This window comes from Eubalaena glacialis, chromosome 1 (genome assembly GCF_028564815.1).
Source record: "Eubalaena glacialis isolate mEubGla1 chromosome 1, mEubGla1.1.hap2.+ XY, whole genome shotgun sequence".
Lineage (NCBI taxonomy): Eukaryota > Metazoa > Chordata > Mammalia > Artiodactyla > Balaenidae > Eubalaena > Eubalaena glacialis.
Window position 1 is genome coordinate 36,464,231 of NC_083716.1, and position 23,230 is coordinate 36,487,460.

The 23,230-nt window shown below is 39.2% G+C and overlaps 1 protein-coding gene across 2 annotated transcripts in view; it reads left to right on the forward strand.

Annotated features, from left to right (window-relative positions):
* The window catches only part of HTR7 (5-hydroxytryptamine receptor 7), a 119,735-nt gene extending 98,620 nt beyond the window's left edge, over positions 1–21,115 (forward strand). Inside the window, exon 3 of one of the 2 annotated variants that reach the window (XM_061195319.1) lies at positions 21,085–21,115. In XM_061195319.1, coding sequence (XP_061051302.1) covers positions 21,085–21,088 — 4 coding nt within the window. In that variant the 3' untranslated portion in view covers positions 21,089–21,115. Of the gene's footprint in view, positions 1–8,594; positions 8,644–21,084 lie in introns of those variants that run through there. The other variant, XM_061195305.1, reaches the window with a different exon arrangement.
* Positions 21,116–23,230: the final 2,115 nt, after the last annotated feature.

The following is a 23,230-nucleotide window of genomic DNA, read 5'->3' on the forward strand; positions in this document are numbered from 1 at the left end:
GTCCTTTCTCTCTCTCTTCTCCTTCTGGGTCCCCTATAATGCGAATGTTGTTGTGTTTAGTGTTGTCCCAGATGTCTCTTAGGCTGTCTTCATTTCTTTTCATTCTTTTTTCTTTATTCTTTTCCATGGCAGTGAATTCCAGCATTCTGTCTTCGAAGTCACTTATCCATTCTTCTGCCTCAGTTATTCTGCTCTTGATTCCTTCTAGTGTATTTTTCACTTCAGTTATTGTATTGTTCATCTCTGTTTGTTCTTTAATTCTTCTAGGTCCTTGTTAAACGTTTCTTGCATCTTCTCGATCTTTGCCTCCATTTTTTTTCCGAGGTCCTAGATCATCTTCACTATCATTATTCTGAATTCTTTTTGTGGAAGATTGCCTGTCTCCACTTCATTTAGTTGTTTTTCTGGGGTTTTATCTTGTTCCTTCATCTGGTACATAGCCCTCTGCCTTTTCATCTTGTCTATGTTTCTGTGAATGTGGCTGTTGTTCCACAGGCTGCAGGACTGTAGTTCTTCTTGCTTTTGCTGTCTGCCCTCTGGTGGATTAGGCTATCTAAGAGGCTTGTTCAGGTTTCCTGATGGGAGGGACTGATGGTGGGTAGAGCTGGCTCTTGCTCTGGTAGCCAGAGCTCAGTAAAACTTTAATCCTCTTGCCTGATGATGGGTTGGGCTGGGTTCCCTCCCTTTTGGTGCTTTGGCCTGAGGCGACCCAACACTGGAGCCTACCTGGGCTCTTTGGTGGGACTCATGGTGGAGTCTGGGAGGGCTCACACCAAGGAGTACTTCCCCGAACTTCTCCTGCCAGTGTCCTTGTCCTCACGATGAGACACAGCCACCCCCCGCCTCTGCAGGAGACCCTCCAACACTAGCAGGTAGGTCTGGTTCAGTCTCCTATGTGGTCACTGCTCCTTCCCCTGGGTCCCGATGCACACACTACTTTGTGTGTGCCCTCCAAGAGTGGAGTCTCTGTTTCCCCCAGTCCTGTCGAAGTCCTGCAATCAAATCCCGCTAGCCTTCAAAGTGTGATTCTCTAGGAATTCCTCCTCCCGTTGCCAGACCCCCAGGTTGGGAAGCCTGACGTGGGGCTCAGAACCTTCACTCCAGTGGGTGGACTTCTGTGGTATAAGTGTTCTCCAGTTTGTGAGTCACCCACCCAGCAGTTATGGGATTTGATTTTATTGTGATTGCGCCCCTCCTACCATCTCATTGCGGATTCTCCTTTGTCTTTGGGCGTGGGATATCTTTTTTGGTGAGTTCCAGTGTCTTCCTTTCGATGATTGTTCAGCAGTTAGCTGTGATTCCGGTGCTCTCCCAAGAGGGAGTGAGAACACGTCCTTCTACTCCGCCGTCTTGAATCAATCTCTGCAAATGGCATTATCTCATTCTTTTTTATGGCTGAGTAATATTCTAGTGTGTTTGGGTGTGTATCACATCCTTATGCATTCATCTGTTGGTGCACACTTAAGTTGCTTCCATGTCTTGGCTATTGCAAATAGTGCTGCTGTGAACTTTGGGGTGGATGTATCTTTTCAAATTAGAGTTTTTGTCTTTTCCAGTTATGTGCTCAGGAGTGGGATTGGTGGATCATATGGTAGCTCTACTTTTAGTTTGGTAGCTATATTTTTACTTTCCTGAGGAATCTCCATACTGTTTTCCATAGTGGTTATATCAATTTACATTCCCACCAGAAGTGTAGGAGAGTTTCCTTTTCTCCACACCCTCTCCAGCATTTATTCTTTGTACACTTTTTTTTTTAATTAATGTATTTTATTTATTTTTGGCTGCATTGGGTCTTCGTTGCTGCACGCGGGCTTTCTCTAGTTGCGGCGAGTGGGGGCTTCTCTTCGTTGTGCGCAGGCTTCTCATTGCGGTGGCTTCTCTTGTTGCGGAACACGGGCTCTAGGCATCTGGGCTTCAGCAGTTGTGGCACACAGGCTCAGTAGTTGTGGCTCGCGGGCTCTAGAGCGCAGGCTCAGTAGTTGTGGCTCACGGGCTTAGTTACTCCGTGGCATGTGGGATCTTCCTGGACCAGGGCTCGAACTCGTGTCCCCTGCATTGGCAGGCGGATTCTTAACCACTGCGCCACCAGGGAAGTCCCTCTTTGTAGACTTTTTGATGATGGCCATTCTGACTGGTGTGAGATGATACTTCATTGTGGTTTTGATTTGCATTTCTCTAATAATTAGCAATGTTGAGCATCTTTACATGTGCTTGCTGGCCATCTGTGTGTCTTCCTTGGAGAAAGGTCTATTTAGGTCTTCTGCCCATTTTTTGATTGGGTTGTTTGGGTTTTTTGTTTGTTTTTTTCTTTACATTGTGTTGTTTAAGTTGTTAGTATATTTTGGAAATTAACCCCTTGTCAGTTGCATTGTTTGCAAATACTTTCTCCAATTCTGTAGGTTGTTTTTTCTTTTTGTTGATAGTTTGCTTTGCTGTGCAAAAGCTTTTAAGTTTAAATAGGTACCATGTATTTATTTTTGTTTTTATTTCTTTTCCTTGGGAGACTGATCTAAGAAAATATTGCTATGATTTATGTCCAAGAAAGTTTTGCCTATATTCTCTTCTAGGAGTTTTATGGTATCATGTATTATATTTAGGTCTTTAAACCATTTTGAGTTTATTTTTGTGTATGGTGTGAGGGTGTGCACTAACTTCATTGAGTTACATGCTGCTGTCCAGCTTTCCCAATACCACCTGCTGAAGAGACAGTCTTTTCTCCATTGTATATTCTTGCCTCCATTGTCTAAGATTGATGGACCATAGGTTTATAGGTTTCTTTCTGGGCTCTCTATTCTGTTCTGTTGAATCTATATGTCTGTTTTTTGTGCCAATACCACACTGTTTTTTTGTTTTTTGTTTTTTTTAGTTGGAGTATAGTTGTTTTACAGTGCTGTGTTAGTTTCTGGTGTACAGCAAAATGAAGTAGAGTTCCCTGTGCTATACAGCAGGTTCTCATTAGTTATCTGTTTTATACATATTAGTGCAAATATGTCAATCCCAATCTCCCAATTCATCCCACCCCACCCTTTCCCCCCTTGGTGTCCATACATTTGTTCTCTACATCTGTGTCGCTATTTCTGCCTTGCAAACTGGTTCATCTGTACCATTTTTCTAGATTCCACATATATGTGTTAGTATATCATATTTGTTTTTCTCTTTCTGATTTACTTCACTCTGTATGACAGTCTATATGTCCATCCACGTCTTTACAAATGACCCAATTTTGTTCCTTTTTATAGCTGAGTAATATTCCATTATATATATGTACCACATCTTCTTTATCCATTTGTCTGTCGATGGGCATTTAGGTTGCTTCCACGACCTGGCTATTGTAAATAGTGCTGCAATGAACATTGGGGTGCATGTGTCTTTTTGAATTACTGTTTTCTCTGAGTATATGCCCAGTAGTACCACACTGCTTTGATTACTGTAGCTTTGTAGTATTGTCTGAAGCCTGGGAGGGTTATGGCTGTAGCTTTGTTTTTTTTTTTTCCCCCCCCTCAGGATTGCTTTGGTAATTCTGGGTCTTTTGTGGTTCCATATAAATTTTAGGATTATTTGTTCTAGTTTTGTGAAAAATGTCATGGATGATTTGATAGGGATTGCATTAAATCCGTAGATTGCTTTGGGTAGTATGACCATTTAAACAATATGAATTTTCAATCCAAGAGAATGGGATATGTTTCCATTTCTTTGAATCATCTTTAACTTCCTTTATCAGTGTTTCCTTTTTCAATGGAAGAACTTATACTTATCCTTCTCAAACTATTCCAAAAGACTGAAGTGGAGGAAACACTTCCAAAGTCATTTTATGAAGCCACCATCACCCTGATACAGAAACCAGACAGACACTACAAAAAAGGAAAATTACAGGCCAATATGTTTGATGAATATAGATGTAAATATCCTCAACAAAATTTTAGCAAACCGAATCCAACAATACATAAAAAGGATCATACACCATGATCAAGTTGGATTCATTCCAGGGCAGCAAGGATGGTTCAACATATACAGATCAATCAGTGTGATACATCACATTAACAAAAAAAAGACAAAACCACATGATCATCTCAATAGATGCAGAAAAAGCATTTGATAAAATTCAACATTTATTCATGACAAAAAGTCCCACCAAAGTAGGTATACAGGGAACATATCTCAACATAATAAAAGCTATTTGTGACACACTCACAGGCAACATAATACTCAACAGTAAAAAGCTGAAAGTCTTCCTGCTAAAATCTGAAACAAGACAAGGATGTCCACTCTTACCACTTCTATTCAACATAGTATTGGAAGTGCTAGTGACAGCAATAAGGCAAGAAAAAGAAATCAAAGGTATCCAAATTGGAAGGGAAGAGGTAAGTTGTCATTATCTGCAGATGACATGATACTGTATAGAGAAAACCCTAAAGACTCCAGACAAAAACTATTAGAAATAATAAATGAATTCAGCAAGGTAGCAGGATACAATTAATATACAGAAATCTGTTGCATTTCTTTACACTAACAATGAAATATCAGAAAGAGAAAGTAAAAAACAATCTTGTTTAAAATCACTTCAAAAACAATAAAATACCTAGGAATAAACCTAAAAAAGAAGGCAAAAGACCCATGTGCTGAGAACTATAAAACATTGATAAATATTTCTTAATAGGAAGGAAGGTAAAAAAGGAGAGAGGGAAAGAAGGAGGGAAAGAGAAGGAGGAAAGCCAATGCTGACTTGGCATTCTTTTTAATTTTCAGATGAGGAAATCCAGGAGACTTGGTGTAATCAAGTGACACGTGCAGTGAGTGGGCAGGAAGGAGCTGGAATTAAGCTTTCCTATGTGCAACTTAGGGCAGGCCCTCCGCTACATGGTGCTGCATCTTTAGCATGAGTTTCTTGTGTCAGGAGAGCGACCTTTTCTTAATTTTCTGCACTAGTGAAGCAGTGCCATGTATGTGTTATGGTCCATATGTTGAAACTTGTTTATCTACAGCTAGCCATATGGTCCCTAACAGCTTACAAAGAAGCCATTTGGAAACTTTCAGCAAGTCAGCACATTTTGAAAGCACTGGGAGTAATGCATATTGTGATGTCATTCCTTACTCTAAGCAGAGTAAATCCAAAAAGGAAGGCCTTGTTAGTATTACATGTGAAGCATGCAGACCTTGGGATCTCATGCCCAGAGACAGAAGTTTATTTAATTGGGTCTCTCTTTCAACTTGCTTTGTCTACACTTTCTCTGGAGAAAAAAAGTAATTTCTTAAATTAAAACACTTTGCTTTTTAAGCTCCTGCTGGCTAAATACATTAAAAAAGAAGACAAAACCAAAACCCTGCTTATGCAATGCAAGCAAGAGAGATGTGATGTGATCATCAATAAAAATCTAAAAGCAAAATTTATGATGTCTAATCCAAAACAGAAAGGGAGAGAGGTTGATAACTTATCAGAAGTAGACTTAACAGATAACAGTTATTCTGGGCATTTGGCACTTTACAAAAACCTGAGAAGGAATTAAGACATCTTGTAACTATGGCTCCCTGAACAGACACATGAAATCTTAGATTCTATTCAAACTATATAATTTGTGCTCAGAGATTATGGAACAAAAGGAAGGTAATGGACAAGAAATACTCAGGAGACAATAAAGAAATGAAAGACTAATCCATGTTTCTTCCTCTAAGAAATTCATTTATTCATCCATTCACTCATTCAATCACATAAATATTTATTAATATGTCAGAGGCTATCTAAACAGTAGAACTAAGTGGTGAGTAAGACAGAAATGCATTCCATTCTTGTGAAGCTAAATGTTTAGCAAGGAAGCTGAAATGTTACACAAATGATTATAATAAAATGTGATGTCTACTATGATAAGGCACATGCAGGGAGTTCAAAAAGAAATGCATACTTCAATACATTGATATAAATATTTAAATCTCAGTGGAGGAGAGAAGTGGTAATTCAAAATAGCAGATGGCAAGAACTATCTAGAATTTATTTTTGATATGTATTATATGATATTTTTGGTGCCAAATTACCTTTCTTAATTACATTTTGATTGGGCTATTATTAAAATGTTCTTTATTCTTTAGACCTACACAGTCTCACAGTGGGAGAGATGGTGCAGAGCTATGAGGAGAGGCAGCAAAATATCAGTGTAGATACAAAAGTTTATCATGGATAATTCACAAGTGAATAATCCACCCGTAGGAAAATGAGATATACTGTATACACAGAGAATTACAGACCTAGAGAATCTCATGGCTGATCTAGTACAACCCCCTCCTGGTTAGCAAGTGAGAATATGGTAAATTAGAGCTGTTTTGTCTGAAGTTGTTTGCAAAATGGGTTATAGAGCAGTGCTCTGCAAACTATTTTTGGTGAAGGAATGTTTTATAAATCTGTGACACAGCTATGCATTTAAAAATATAATAAAAATGATTATTACAAGAAAAGTGAAGTGAAAAAAACCTACAAAATATAAGTTCAATTTTTTTCCTTATTAAGTTCAATAGATGTAAAACTGCATTGCAATAAATATGGTCAGAGCAAACATCACGTGGAGGAAAAGAAATGAATCACAAAAACTGACCGTCATCCACTGAGAGTGTGCAGTTACTCAATTAGGGAAAGCGTAGCACTTCCCCAGCTGAGAAATGACTGTAGCATAACCATGACATGTGCAGAACACCAAGTGTGCAAGGCACGTGTGCAAGGCAGGACACAGCACGTGTGATGAGCGTGGTATAGGGAGAGTGTGCTGATGGGACAGGTGAGGAATAGCTCACCTCTGAGAACTACCCCTGGGGTAGTAGAAGTGCAGAGAAGTTACCCACGGTCACAGATCAGAGCCTTTAAACAACTGAACTTTCCCCGCTCTGTGTTTCTGCTCTTTAATTATCTACAATTAAATTGAATCCAGAATGCTGACCCAAAGGCACGGAAAAGTGTTTCATTTTTTGAATGATTCTATTAACTGAATTGTTCTTAAATAAGGCAAAGACAGAGACTGAATTTTGATAGAATGTCAGCCACAGAGTTTGAAGGCGAAGGGCTATGATATTAGAAATGTTAATTCTAACATTAGCCATACCACCTTACATCTTAAACCCAGTGTTTTCTGAACTTCGCTCTGAATAAGAATGATCCAGGGAGCTTGTTAAACATAAAGATTCCTGGGCCCCATTTACAGAAATTCTGATTCATTATGCCCTGGGGTGCAGTGGAGGGCGCCTAACAGGTGATTCTGGTACAGCTCACCCAGGTTCCAAATGCTGAGAATCACTGTTCCCACAGATGCTGGAAAGCTGAATCATCTAGCTGATTCTGTGTGCAATTAGTATAGAAAGCATGATTAATGTGAAATAATATTTAAATCATTTGTATATGGTTACAGAATCTTGTCAGAGGAATACACAAGATTCTCACAAACTCTCTCGTAAGTACCCTTTAGGATTCCATGCTACTGTTGGTACCAAAAATCCAGCAAGCTTGTGGAAGGAAATAACCCACAGGTCATCTTAGATAGTTTTCAGTTATATTTAAAGACATACGGGTTTTAAGTTTAAGTGCAGACCTGGCTAATTCCTACATTATTGAGGAATTCCTGGCATAAACTAATTAATATTGGTGCTAGCACAGGGTCGGCTAAGAATCAGTGCATCATATTTCTGTCCCCATGGCCAAGCAGCTGATCAGAGTGTTGTCAACAAAACAAAGAGTTGATCTTTGTCAAATATGTGTTGAATATTAGCCATTGAGAATGAGATGTTGACCTTGGCCAAGGTCCAGGCTTTCACCATCGTGTGTGTGTGTGTGTGTGTGTGTGTGTGTGTGTGTTATGGCAGCGATTGATACAGCTTACATTCATTGAGTGTTTTTTACTCACCAGTCATTCTGCTAATCCTCAAAACAACCCTAAAAGGTCTTATCTCCATTTTTTGGGTAAGGGGACTGAGGTTTACGGAGCTCAAGGACATTAACTTGTAAGTAATAAATGTGAGCTTTCCAGCTGATGTGTACTTTTCCTGACATTCTCCCTTCCACAAAATGCATCTCACTGGTTACTGACTGTTTTTGTGGGCCTGGAAATATGCATCTGAGCTCAGAGGGGACTCACTCTTGCTTCTCCAAGTACCTCGTCTTACACTGAATACCCAAAAGCAGTTGTTCAAGGTTAAATCCCAGATCATGGTGAAGGGAACAAATGTTGTGATTCCTGCTTCCAAACCCTTTTCTTGGATTCCTGCATTTCTAGGTACCTAGTATCTCAGTGCTTTCTCCTGGTTATCCCTTTCTATTGCAGCCTGCCTGTGATGGTTAATTTTGTGTATTAATTTGACTGGATCACGGGGTGTCCATATATTTGGCTGAACGTTTTTTCTGGGTGTTTCTGTAAGGGTGTTTCTGGATGAGATTTGAAGCCATAGATTGAGTAAAGCAGATTGCCCTCCCCAATGTGGGTGGGCTTCATCCAATCCATTGAGGGCCTAAATAGAGCAAAAAGATGGCGGGTGGGAAAATTCACTCTCTGCCTGACTATTTGAGCTGAGACATCAGTCTTCTCCTGCATTTGAAATGGGACCATCAGCCCTCTGGTTTTCAGGCCTTTGGACTCAGACTGAACTGCATCACCAGCTTTTCTGGGTTTCCAGCTTGCAGATGGTAGATCGAGGGACTTCTCCACCTCCAAAATCACGTGAGCAATTCCTTATAATAAATCTCTTTATATATGTATGTGTATAAAACTCTCTGTCTCTATATATGTATAGATATTGACATAGATATCTATATATATGCACATATATATCTCAATAGAGTATTGGTTGATATGTAAATATATATATATATATATGATGTATGTATATTAAAAACCTATATATAATATATATAAAATAACACTGGTTCTGTTTCTCTGGAGAACCCTAATACACTGCCCTAACTGCTATTGCCCTTTAATGTGTGCCTTTTTATAGTCCCCTCATTAAAACTTAACTCACCTGTGTCCCATTCTCTCATCTTTTGCTGTCTCTTTATGGTCAGCCAGTTGATCAAATACACTAATCCATTATTCAGAGGCAATGTCCCCTTCTTACAAGATACATTCCTTGGATCAATGTCTGAACCTGAGAGAGTGTTTATAGAAATTTCAGACAGTGTTGGCAATAGTAGCTCAAATCAGACCTTGTTCGGTTACCTACAGACCCCCCCAGGTTCCCTTGCAGCTAAAAGCAAGCTGTTAACCAAATCCATCTATGCCATGGGCCAGGTCTCTCTCCCGCTCCATTGGAGCTGAGAACTGAGGGAATTCCCTAGCTTTTTAAAGCAAAGACAAATGAGGGTAATTAGGTAATAGCTGAGGTTTGTCAGGAAGATTTGGCCAGTTGCCCCCAGTCCTGGTCTTTGGGAGATCTGCTCCTGTGAGACAGCTTTGACTGCTTTTTCTGGCTCAAGAGAGCAATTGTAGTGAGGAATGTTGCCTCTCATCCCCGTTACTCCATCGACTTTCTCATCAATGGCTCTGAATGGAATGTTAGAATATATTTTAGATGTGGAGATAAAATTAACACCTGAAACTATTTCTGGGTGCATAGTCAAAGATTACTCTTTATACTTGTTTGCTTGGCTCTTAGAAATTTAATTGTAGCAAGCTTTTAAATACTGGCTTTTAACTTATCTGCAAAAGTAAAAAATTTAGTAAATTAAATCAATTAAGGGAAAATTTGGCCTAGTTCCCAATCATCCATTTGGATCATGCAAAGCACAGATCTTTTGGATGTAAACCATCTCTTCAACATTATAACATGAACTGTAGTGGAGCGTGAGCTTTTATAGCAACACTACCTAATATAGGCTGAGGTAGAATGTTTTCATTTCCATTTCACCACAGCAAAGATAAAAAAGGGCACTAATTTATTTATCTACCATTGGTGAGGACAGCTGAGAAAAAGACATGTTTTCTTGAAAAAAAATCTTAACCAGAGTTTTAGAACGATCTTATTAGACAAGTTTGAGTTTCTGAAAGAAGTTAGTTTGAATTGCGTTTCTGACATGCGCAACTAGGAGAATCCTGCCTTATAGAGAACCTCTGCTGAAAGAATATTGCAGAGGCTCTCCCAGTCTGTTTCTAGGATCTCAAAGTTCAGATTTTTTTTAAATTAATTAATTTATTTATGGCTGTGTTGGGTCTTCGTTTCTGTGTGAGGGCTTTCTCTAGTTGCAGCAAGCGGGGGCCGCTCTTCATCGCGGTGCGCGGGCCTCTCACTATCGCGGCCTCTCTTGTTGCGGAGCACAGGCTCCAGACGCGCAGGCTCAGTAGTTGTGGCTCACGGGCCCAGTTGCTCTGCGGCATGTGGGATCTTCCCAGACCAGGGCTCGAACCCATGTCCCCTGCACTGGCAGGCAGATTCTCAACCACTGCGCCACCAGGGAAGCCCTCAAAGTTCAGATTTTTGAAAGCGAACATTTTACCTCACCAGCCACATTGTATAATATTTTATATTTCTCTACCTACTAATTATGACATAAAATGTATGTATCAAACATGGCATATGTGGACAATTGGAATTCCTGGGACCATTTGCCCAGGGTTACTGTTGCAGGTAGGTTTTCTAGACCTGAATGATCTTAAGTCGGGGCCAAATGATATAAAGATAAACCTATGTTTTAATCTTCCATAGCCATGTTTATTAATCCATTCACAAATGAAAGTTGACAGCCCTCAGAATGGGATTGTCTTACAGATAACTCTCATTTTCAGTACATTTTCTTTTTAACTCTGAAATGTTAAAGAATTATCTTGCTGGAGGAGGTCTTGTTCAAGGGAGGTGGGCACCTTTGGCAAAATGGAACATCATAGCTAATCTTTAGGAGACACTATAAATACCCCGAGGGAAGAAAGTTAAGTAACAACTGCTGCAGTTGTGGAAACAGAGATCTTTGCACATAGAGGATTCTTATAATATGGGAAAGAGACAAGTTAATGGAGAAACAGGGAGTTGCAAGAGCTCTTTCAGTATAAACAGTACACGGTGCGCCAAAGCTCTGGCTCTCCTAATGATCCTTTTTAATCCCTTTTTTGGGAATATAATCTATTTTTCCTTGACATTTCAATAATTAGAATGATTGAAAAAACAGGATTCATAATTGTTGAAATCAACTTGACAGTCACCTTTGAAATAATTTTTTACTCAAGAAAGTGTTAACTGAATTTTTATAACACAGTTTCCACAACCAATTAGAGTCTGCATGCTCTATTTTGGTAAGTTTCAGAAGAATCAGTAATGTGTCAAATGAAAGCAAGAACATGTCCCTTTACCCATTTCTACTTGCAAAGAATATGCCTAGTTTTCAGTGCAGTGTACCACTGGTGTATCTGGCAGAATTGAAATGCCTAAAATTTTTAAGCAGATTTCAAGGTGATTTAGGAGGTTCTGGCTTGCTTCCCACCAGTAAGACACAGAGATATGGCTAAGAGTGGGCTCATGCCTAAAAGTGTTCAACAAATAGGTTCACCTAAATAGGTTTAAAACTATGAAACCTAGGTGTCCCCAGACTTCAGGGAGCTCCCCTCTCCTTTGAGACCCCAAGTCACATACAACAGCAGAGGTTCCCCAGGTATCTGAGACTCCACGAAGAAATCATCCATGTCCTATCCATTCTGATTCTTACTTATCCCTTCAGTCAGCTGTTTCTATGTGAGCATTCTCCATCCTTCTTAGGTCATTTCTTGCTTTGGCAACAGTCTCTCCTTCCTGCTGCTCTTGTATTTCTGCTACACAACAAGGGTAGGTTTGGGCCTTGCCTATGTCACAGATGAGATCAGGCTGTAACACCAAGCAAACATAACTGAAAGTGTGTTTGTAGCACAAGGGCATTACAACAGAAAATATTACAGTGGATCATGCCCATAGAGCCCAGTGGCCATGCCTCTCTACAGGAGGGAATTTGCCTGATGTCTCTCCCCTTAGCTTCCAGCTTCACCAGCCTACCTCCCCACAGTGGGAAGGCCTTGGACAGGCCAGTCTCTGTTCATCCTGTTAACATGTAAAGTGAAGTCACTTCTAAAGCTGTGTTTAATCCATTCTAAGATGCCATTAGTTGTAAAATGCAGCATTATTCTGTACACCTCTTGACCAGTCAGGGACTTATTTACAAAGGCACTAATTACAAAGGTGTAGGGGAACCAGAAAAGAAAGTGTAGAAACCTAGGGCTAACATCTGAGAAACTGTCACTACCTTAGTATAAAAGAAAGAGGGATGGGGGATGTTACATAAACCTGGAAGGGGAGCGAATTGTAGAGCGACAACCTGAGTCAGGAGCTCACAAGCAGAGAACAGGTAAGTGAATGCTCCGTCCACCTGCCCTCCCTCCCTCCCTCCCACCCTCCCATCTCCTGCCGGGCCTCTCCACTGGTCCAACCCAACCTGAAGCCAGTGGGCACAGGAGCACGTCCATCAGCCTCGCAAGGAGAAGTGTGGGAAGTGGACCCGAACGGGCGAATGGAAGACATCTCTGCAACAGACACCAAGACAGAATAAATTCTGCCAATTAAACTATGAGACACTGGTCCCTTATCACTTGAAAGTTTTATTTTACACCTATTGAAAGAGTTCTGTTAGACATAAAGAAAGGGATTTGTTTTTATCATGTAGTACTTTTCTGGATTTAAGATAACTTTACATTTTAATGCTAAACGCAAGTATAATCTTTTTGAGAACATTTTGTGGCAGATATTTTTTCCCCCAAAGGTGATCACAATAATAGCTCTTGTCCCACATGTGCTTCTAGAAGCTTACTACTGCCGCATTAAGAGGGGAAGTCTAGTTTCTCATTCCTTGAGTCTAGGCTAGTTTGTGACTTGCGTGTAACCAGTGGAAAGCATCCGATGTAGCACTGCATGACTTCTGAAGCCAGGTCTGAAAAAGATGATACAAATTCCACCTTGTTTGCTGGAATATTTGCTCTAGAGCCCAGAGCTTCCATGTTAGCAGTCTGGCTGGTCTGTGGCCGCCATGCTGCAAGGAAGCCCAAACTATTCTAACTCAGAAGGATCACATGGAGAAGCCCTGAGATTAGCGAAGAGAGAAAGATGCTTTGCCAGTTTCCAGGTGCTCCTGCTCCCTCCGCCTCTGCTGTTCTGATTCCAGCCGCTATGGGACTGCAGTCTCATGAGAGATTTCTTAACCAGAAGCATCCGGTCAAGCTCTTCCTGAATTCCTGGCCCACAGAAGCTATGAGAGATAATAAAGTGATTGTTGTTGGGCTTCCCTGGTGGCGCAGTGGTTGAGAATCTGCCTGCCAATGCAGGGGACACGGGTTCGAGCCCTGGTCTGGGAAGATCCCACATGCCGCGGAGCAACTAGGCCCGTGAGCCACAACTACTGAGCCTGCGCGTCTGGAGCCTGTGCTCCGCAACGAGAGGCCGTGATAGTGAGAGGCCCGCGCACCGCGATGAAGAGTGGCCCCTGCTTGCCGCAACTAGAGAAACCCTCGCACAGAAACTAAGACCCAACACAGCCAAAAATAAATAACTTAAAAAAAAAAAAAGATTGTTGTTTTAAACCATTAAGTCTTGAGGTGTTTAGTTATGTAGCAACAGTAACCAAAGCAATTTTAAATGCCAGTTATACTCAACAGATGTAGTACCAGTGATGTCTGCAATTAACTGAAGTGATGACAATACGAATAACTATAACCAAGTTTGCACATACACAGGCACTGACAGCTAAGTCATGTCAGCCTCCTGGCCAACAGCAATTGTGAGATGCCATATATTTTAAGATGGCTCCTAGTGAGAAAAAAATGTGCAATTTAGTATTGAAGAAATATGGTACTGTTGGTATAGAGGGAGGGACAGAACCAAAAGGGTTGGGGAACTGGTTGGCAAGGTGACTTATTTTGGAAAAGCTTAATATTTTATAGTTAAGAGGGTACATGCTCATTTAGCAAGTAAATAAATAAATAAAAATCAAATGAGAAAAAAACCATTAGGACCATAAAATCACCAAATCTCACCATCCAGAGATAAACTTCCAGATTTCTAAATGTACATGGACACATGTATAGATATGTGGACATATGCTTTATAAATGAATTCATCCTTTACTGCAGCCTATTTTTTTCCCACTCAAAAATGTGCTGATTTCGTGTTTCCACCTCAAAAGATAAAAAACTACAGCCTTAAATTTTAATGGTAGCCAAGTGTCTCATTTACTTGACCAATCACCTAGTGATGGACATTTTGTTGTGTTTTGTTTTTTCAGTTTTGCTTTTATCATTATTAAAACAACAGGCATGTTTACGCATTTTCCCCCCTATGCTGTAACTGTGTCTTTGTGGAGAATTTCTACGTATGAGATCTTGGATTGAATGAGATGTGCCATTATAATTGTGATATGGATTGATAAAAACGCCTTCCAGAAAGGTATCCATTCATACCCCTATCAAAAGTTTTGGAAAAATGTCAGTTTTTTTCCTCCTTTGCCAGTGAAGGAGTTCAGAGCATGTCACCCCAAAATACGCAGATTTGGCATATTGCTTATTTTGTGTTAAAGGCACTTGAGAAACAGCAGAGGCAAGATGGGCATTCAGACCCTCCTTTTTATTCCTGAAAGCAGGAGATAAAACTCCCATGTGAAAGGTGTGATCTCTGTGCCAGGAAAAAGGAAGACGTTCTTATCACCAGAGTCACGGAACTGAGGCAGAAAGAACTCTGTACAAACAGACCTTGTTCAAATAATTCTTACCTTCCTTTAGCCTCTCTACATTGTTTAGTTACTTTTCCAACCTAATGTAAAAGCATGTAGGTTCTGCCATTTCTTTGGGTCTTCATTCCTTATGAGGGCTCCTGTGTCATGTAAAACTTAATTTAAATGTGTATACTTTTCTCCTGTTAATCTGTCTATGTCAGTTTAATTCTCAGGCCCAGCCAAAAAATAGTAAGAGGGTGGAGGTAAAAATTTGCCTCCTCTATACCAACATTTGATTCACCTGATGCCAATCTTATGGTTTAAAAAGATTTGTTTTTTGTTGTTTTGTTTGTGTTTTAGAAAATAATGATACCGAACATCTTTTCATACTTTTCGTCCATTTTAATTTGTTCTTTCATGAATTGATTATTCATAGTCTTTGACCATTTTTCTTTTTACAGTTGATTTGTAAGAGCTCTTCATCCTGTAGTAGTAATTCGTTGTCCATCCTGTGTGTTACTAGTTTTTTCTAAGTTTTTTACACTTCTATAATTGTGTTATTTTGTTTTTGTTTTTGCTGCCAGGAAGTACTTAATTTCTATGTAAGTGCGTTTTCTTTTGTGGTTTCTGGCTTTGGTGTCAAGTTAGGAAAGACTTGTTCCACTTTATTGTTATTAAAAGTGTGTACTCAGACTTTTGTTTCACTTTTGACATTTATTAAAAATTTTAATCTACCTGGAATTGAATTCATGACATATAATTTTTCCCTTAAGCTGCCAGTTGCCCCAAATTATTTAGTGAATAGCAAATCTTTCCCCTGTGATTTGAAATGCCACATTTATCATACACTTGTTGGAGGAGGTCACAGTGAGGACGTGACTACTAGTTGACCTGCAAGCTGGACCCCGGGCAATCAGAGATTCCTCGCCCCCTCCCCTATCCTCGGAATCCATGTACTACCTACTCTGCCTACCTAGAAGCCCTTCAAGGACACAGCTTTGAGAGAGTATTGTGTTGTTGAGACCATCTGGACTGTATGCATGACTGAACCCAGTTAAGGCCTCTGTATAAACTTTTAAGATTCTGGGAGGCAGGTACAGAGAGCTACTCATCTTGCAGCCACCCATGGCAAGCATCGTTAAGTTCCCTTCCTTATTAAAACTGCCACCCACCAATAGAGAGTGGCTTGCCTCCGCATGGAGGGGTGGGGGGGGACAGTTTCAGATGTCATCCAGGAAGCTCCCGAGTTTGCAAACCAACAACACTAAGCTTTCATAATACTTGAGTCTGTTTCTGTGATTATCTACCAGCTCACCCCCCCCCGCTTCACAGTCTGTCTTTTCCTATGTCAATACCATCCATGTTGTTGTTGTTATTACTATTACTGCTAAATACAAGATGTTACTATCTAATAGGGAAAGTGCATGCCCCCTCCCTACCACTCCTTTGTTATGGTCTTTGCAGATGAACTTGAAAGTAATTTTTGTCATGTTGTAAAATAATCCTGTTGGATTTTTATTGAAATTTCATATAATTTGTAGTCTATTTTAAAGAGAATTGACATCTTTACAACACCAAATCTTTCTGTCCAGAAGCAAGGTATGTCTTTAAATTCATTTTTATTGAGGTATAATTGATAAAGCATTACATTAGTTTCAGGTGTACAACATAATGATTTGATATTTGTATACATTGTGAAATGATCACCACAGTTATATGAGTTCTTTATATATTTTGGATATTAAACCCTTATCAGATGTGTGATTTGCAAATATTTTCTTCTGTGCAGTATGTTGCCTTTTTATTTTGTTGATTGCTGCATTTGTTGTGCGGAAGCTTTGTAATTTGATGTAGTCCCAGTTTATTTTTGCTTTTGTTACTCTTGCTTTTAGTATCAGACTTAAAAATCATTGCCAAGACCTATGTATTTCAAGAAGCTTACTGACTATGTTTTATTCTAGAAGCTTTATGGTTTCAGGTCTTATGTTCAAGTCTTTAATCCATTTTCAGTTAATTTTTGTGCATTGATAGAGTTTTATAACTTGTATTACTGTATATTTCTTTTTAGTTATTTTTCTATGTGATTTTCTTTGTTTTTAGTTGTTGTAAATGTGGTAGTTTTCTCACTAGTTATCATTGGTAAATGAAAAGACTGACTGCATTTTTGTATATTTATTTTAAAACTAGCTACCTTACTGATACTCTTAATAGTTCCAAAAGTTTTACAGTTTGTTTTCCTGGCATTTATGAGTATAAAATTATATTAGCTGGAAATTATGATAATTTTGCATCCTCCCTTCAAGGATGTATACCTCTTATTTCATTTTCTTGATTAATTGCATTGTCTCAAATGTTCAGAATAGTACTAAATAATTGTGACGATCTAAGAAATCCTTATTTCTGACTTTAATGGAAACATTTCCATTATTTATCCACTAAATACTGGCCTTAAAATTTCAATATGTATTTATCTTATATATTCAGGCAATATCCATTCCATCCTACTTCAGAAATTTTTTAAAAAATCAGGAATAGATTTGGAATTAAACAAATGTTTTTAGCAGCTCAAAGAGTATGTTAACTTATTTACTTATATCAAATTATCCTTGAAATCTAGAATGAATTACACTTATTCATGATCTACTATCCTTTCAGTGTCTTATCCAATTCTATTTACTAACATTTTGTTTAGGATATTTTTTGGTTGATATTCATAAGTGAGATTGGTCAGTAGCTTTCTTTTAGGTTAGTAAGATTTGGCAATAGTGTAATGTTGTTTATACCATGTATTTGGAATATTTCCTTTTTCTTTAAATTGTTCCAGGGCTCAGTAACAAAATTTATTCCATATAGATGTTTAAAATTTGCTCACAAAATTATTCTACCAGGTCTTTTTGATAAGTGGCTTTTAAAAGCTTTTTCATTTTCTTCTGGCTTTGGTTTCAAGTTAAGAAAGACTTGTTTCAGTCTAATTTTATTAAAAGTGTTTACTCATACTTTTGTATTGCTTTGTTAAAATTTTCTATCGTTAGTTAATTTTGTGCCTGTTTTTCTTTAAATATATATTATATTTTGGGTTAAATAATAATTAAACATTTTATGCTAACATTTTGATAAAGAATGTATTTCAAGCAGCACAAGTTGGACAACAATAACAGAATACTGGGCTGAGTTGGCCACACCTGAGGTAAATTTTATCCAGTGACAGTTATTCCAATTTCACAGTTGGATATTATTGTATACTAATTGCCCAAGGAAGGGAAAAACAACAAATAACACACAAGGGAATCCCCATAAGGTTAACAGATGATCTTTCAGCAGAAACTCTGCAAGCCAGAAGGGAGTGGCAGGACATATTTAAAGTGATAAAGGAGAAAAACCTACAACCAAGATTACTCTACCCAGCAAGGATCTCATTCAGATTTGATGGAGAAATTAAAACCTTCACAGACAAGCAAAAGCTAAGAGAATTCACCACCACCAAACCAGCTTTACAACAAATGCTAAAGGAACTTCTCTAGGCAGGAAACACAAGAGAAGGAAAAGACCTACAATAACAAACCCAAAACAATTAAGAAAATGGGAATAGGAACATACATATCGATAATTACCTTAAATGTAAATGGATTAAATGCTCCAACCAAAAGACAGAGACTGGCTGAATGGATGCAAAAACAAGACCCATATATATGCTGTCTACAAGAGACCCACTTCAGACCTAGGGACACATACAGACTGAAAGTGAGGGGATGGAAAAAGATATTCCATGCAAATGGAAATCAAAAGAAAGCTGGAGTAGCAATTCTCATATCAGACAAAATAGACTTTAAAGTAAAGATTATTACAAGAGACAAAGAAGGACACTACATAATGATCAAGGGATCGATCCAAGAAGAAGATATAACAATTGTAAATATTAATGCACCCAACAGAGGAGCACCTCAATACATAAGGCAAATACTAACAGCCATAAAAGGGGAAATCAACAGTAACACAATTATAGTAGGGGACTTTAACACCCCACTTTCACCAATGGACAGATCATCCGAAATGAAAATAAATAAGGAAACACAAACTTTAAATGATACATTAAACAAGATGGACTTAATTGATATTTATAGGACATTCCATCCAAAAACAACAGAATACACATTCTTCTCAAGTGCTCATGGAACATTCTCCAGGATAGATCATATCTTGGGTCACAAATCAAGCCTCAGTAACTTTAAGAAAACTGAAATCGTATCAAGTATCCTTTCCAACCACAACGCTATGAGACGAGGTTCCTTAAAAATCTAAAACTAGAACTACCATACGACCCAGCAATCCCACTACTGGGCATATACCCTGAGAAAACCATAATTCAAAAAGAGTCATGTACCAAAATGTTCATTGCAGCTCTATTTACAATAGCCAGGACATGGAAGCAACCTAAGTGTCCATCAACAGATGAATGGATAAAGAAGATGTGGCACATACATACAATGGAATATTACTCAGCCATAAAAAGAAACAAAATTGAGTTATTTGTAGTGAGGTGGATGGACCTAGAGTCTGTCATACAGAGTGAAGTAAGTCAGAAAGAGAAAAACAAATACTGTATGCTAACATATATATATGGAATCTAAGAAAAAAAAAAAAAGGTCATGAAGAACCTAGGGGCAAGACAGGAATAAAGACATAGAGAATGGACTTGAGGACATGGGGAGGGGGAAGGGTAAGCTGGGACAAAGTGAGAGAGTGGCATGGACATATATACACTACCAAATGTAAAATAGATAGCTAGTGGCAAGCAGCTGCATAGCACAGGGAGATCAGCTAGGTGCTTTGTGACCACCTAGAGGGGTGGGATAGGGAGGGTAGGAGGGAGGGAGGTGCAAGAGGGAAGAGATATGGGGACATGTGTATACGTATAACTGATTCACTTTGTTATAAAACAGAAACTAACACACCATTGTAAAGTAATTATACTCCAATAAAGATGTTAAAAAAAAAAAAAAGTAAGGGCAAGATCTTTACAATGATAAAGTGTTATTAAAAGTTGGTTATTATATGTCAATAAAGTGTAATGCTGTAGATTAAAAAAAAAAAAAAAAGAATTGCCCAAGGTATGCAGGGCTCAAAAAAGCTTTTCCTCTTTTTGTAAATTAAAAAGAAAAATTGTCTTTATCTTTCTTTTTGAGATACATGAATATCTGTATGCCAGATTTTCCCATTTTCTTTCCTAAACCAAGAAGACAAACCAACCCTCTATGAAAGAATTTGTCTTCATGCAACAGCAAAACCTCATGGGCAATTTCATAAAGACCTGACTGACTTATGTGGGCAGAACTTAGTGGCCTGGTGCTTCATGGAGATTAAGAGACATCCCAGTGTGGAGGAAAAGAGACAAGAATAAAAGAGAGGGAACCAAGAATGGCTTCCACTGAAACTGAGATCTGAATTGACCATGACCAAAAGCAAATAAGCGACTGAAGGCTCACTAATGATACGGCACAACTTTTCTTGCCATCCTATTGCAACTGAGGACACAGCTTTCTAGAAAACTCATACTGTATCTAAAGTTTCTGGAAGCATTTCCTCACTTATGATTAGATTCATCAACCTAACTTTAACACTAGGCTGTGTGATGCGTGCTTTCTTGTGTTTGCTATTACCTGTAATGATGAAAACACAATTTCTGAAGCTGAAATGGAATGTTTATGATATGAAAAGATTTTGTATGGGTCTTTAAATGACTGAAATACATAATTAGGGTTAAAATGCTTTTTAAAAATATATTTGGTCTAGGCATTTGGTTTAGGGAAATAATTGGAAATAAGGTAAAGATTTATGTACAAATCAGTTTATCTCAACATTATTTCTGTAACATTTATAAAGCTATCATCCAAAAGTGGTACTATGAGTGAAGAAACACAGATTAGTAATAATAACAAAGGAACATAATTCAAAGAGAGTTCAAGTTCTGTATTAGTTAGGGTCCTTTGATTATAAGCAACAAAAAAATAGCTGTAGCTAACTTAGGCAGCAAAGGAATTTGTTGTAAGGATGTGGGTAGATTATGGATGTGAATGAAAAGTAGAATATCTAGTTCTTGTAAAAGACAGTTCCCAGGCTACGGTGGTCCCCCTTGCAGGAACAAAGGAATGGTTGTTACAGGGCACTGTCATCAGAATGAACCAGCCCCAAATGTTTTCCATCTTTTTGTCACTTTACTCAAGATTCAAATAATTGGGAAGGAAGGAGGTTCCGAATAGCCTTACTTGGGCCCTGTCTACCATTTGGCCAAGAGGACACAGATACCTTGAGTAAGAGTTTTATCAAGACTTCAGAGAACAGGAAATGATAACAGAGACTAGCCATCTCTGGGACACAATAAACTACATTCTCAATTTCCCTTGCAGCTAGATGGGGGCTACCTGACTGAATTCTGGAAAACAGAACGGAGCGAAAGCGATGTACTCCACCTCCAGGTTTGGCCCATTAAACCTCCTGCAGAGTCCTTGGTGCTCTCTCTGCTTCCTTACCTCCAGGCAGGATGCAGAAGGACCAGTGCAAGACTCGGAGACCCTGTGGGATGTCAGATCCACCACATGGAAGGAGTTGAGTTCCTGTGTCACCACCTGAAGTTCACCCACTGAACACCCCAATGGACAGTGACATGAGTGAATCCTAAACTTTAATGATGTTAAACCATTGAGATTTGGGGGCTGTTTGTTTCAGAAGTTAGGACTCCCTAATCCTAAAGGATGAATGTTGGGCAGGCAAAGAAACCCACCTGATTCACTTCAATTTCTGTACTTACATTTTAGGAACGCAGTGAAGAGGCTACACGGACCACTGCAATACTTTTTGCCTCCCATCTAATTCTCTCACATAGCTACTCCCACATCTTGTGCTCCAAAATTCTCAGAAAATCCCTCTTCCACTGCTAGCGCCCACACACCTCTTGTTCTTCAACTTCAGCTTCACCTCTTTCCTTCTAAATCTGCATCACAAAAGCTCAGAGACTCAACAGACAAAATAGAGCTCCCCTCTGAGGGTGGGAGAGAGATAGAAACAAAACAGCTGTCAAGTAAAGGGGAAAGACTGGGAAAAGTCATACATTAAGAATACTGTAATATTTATGACAGTGAAAATTTGGAAACCACCTAAATGTCAAACAATAGGAAAATGGTTAAATAAATTATGGCACACTTGTTACTGGTTATACGAACAAGATAGTCCCTATGCTTATGGAGCTTATAGTCTAACAGCCATTAACAATAAACACGTTTTGGAAATATAGTTAATAATATGTTGGTCTGCACCCCGCAGGCCTACAAGGCCTGTGCTTGCCCAGCTTCAAGACCAAAGAAAGAGCCCAGAGTCAGCAACAGAGACATCAGTGGTTTAATGGAGGGGGGGAGCTTACACGTCTGAAGCAAGGTCCAGGAGCGACACCCCACCACCTTGTGCGGTGGACAGCAGGCAGGACATGGCAGCAGTCTTCGCTGGGGGTTGGCGGGGGAGAGGTTACCAGTTATAAGGACACTTGATGTCAGGTGGGCTCATTAGTTACCAGGGAAACCAGCAGAAGGGCACGCCCCTCCCGGCCCCTTTGATAAGAACAATCACCAGCTGGGGCCTGGGGCAAGTACATAGGAAGGTCAGTCGGGTGAGTAAGATATAGGAGAAGCAGGCACTGGTCGGGCAGGGGATGTACAGAGAACAAGAGAACAGCTATCTTGAGTGGCCTGACTGTACATAATACAAAAAGAAAATTAATGGCACAATTTCAAGTGAAAACTTCCAGGTAAGAAGCTGCATTTGCATATATAGTAGTAAAATCCCAATTGAAGAAAAGCTTATATGTGTAAGTCCTTGTGTATGTATGTATACGTGTGTATACCAAACTGTTAAAGTGGTTATCACTGAATATTGACATTATAGACGATTTTTATTTCCTTTTTTATACTATTCTATATTTTCAAAATGTTAATGATAAGTACATTTTTTTTTTAATTAATTAATTAATTTATTTATTTTTGGCTGTGTTGGGTCTTCGTTTCTGTGGGAGGGCTTTCTCTAGTTGCGGCAAGTGGAGGCCACTCTTCATCGTGGTGCGCGGGCCTCTCACTATCGTGGCCTCTTTTGTTGCGGAGCACAGGCTCCAGACGCGCAGGCTCAGTAGTTGTGGCTCACGGGCCCAGCTGCTCCACGGCATGTGGGATCTTCCCAGACCAGGGCTCGAACCCGTGTCCCCTGCATTAGCAGGCAGATTCTCAACCACTGCGCCACCAGGGAAGCCCCGATAAGTACATTTTTAATAGTAAATGCGATTTACAGCCTATTCTTTTCCCTTTCCTTATAATTTTCTGCATAGAATGTATAACTGGAAAAAAGCATCAATCAATTCACAGTATTGATATCACTGTGTACTGAGAGACTGTCTGCAGAAGTGGCTTCCTAATTTGGTAGACTTTTGCCTCCAATAGCTCTGTAGACCTGAATATATGTGTATGTGTGTGTGTGTGTATGTATTTATATTATAAATGGATTTTTACAACA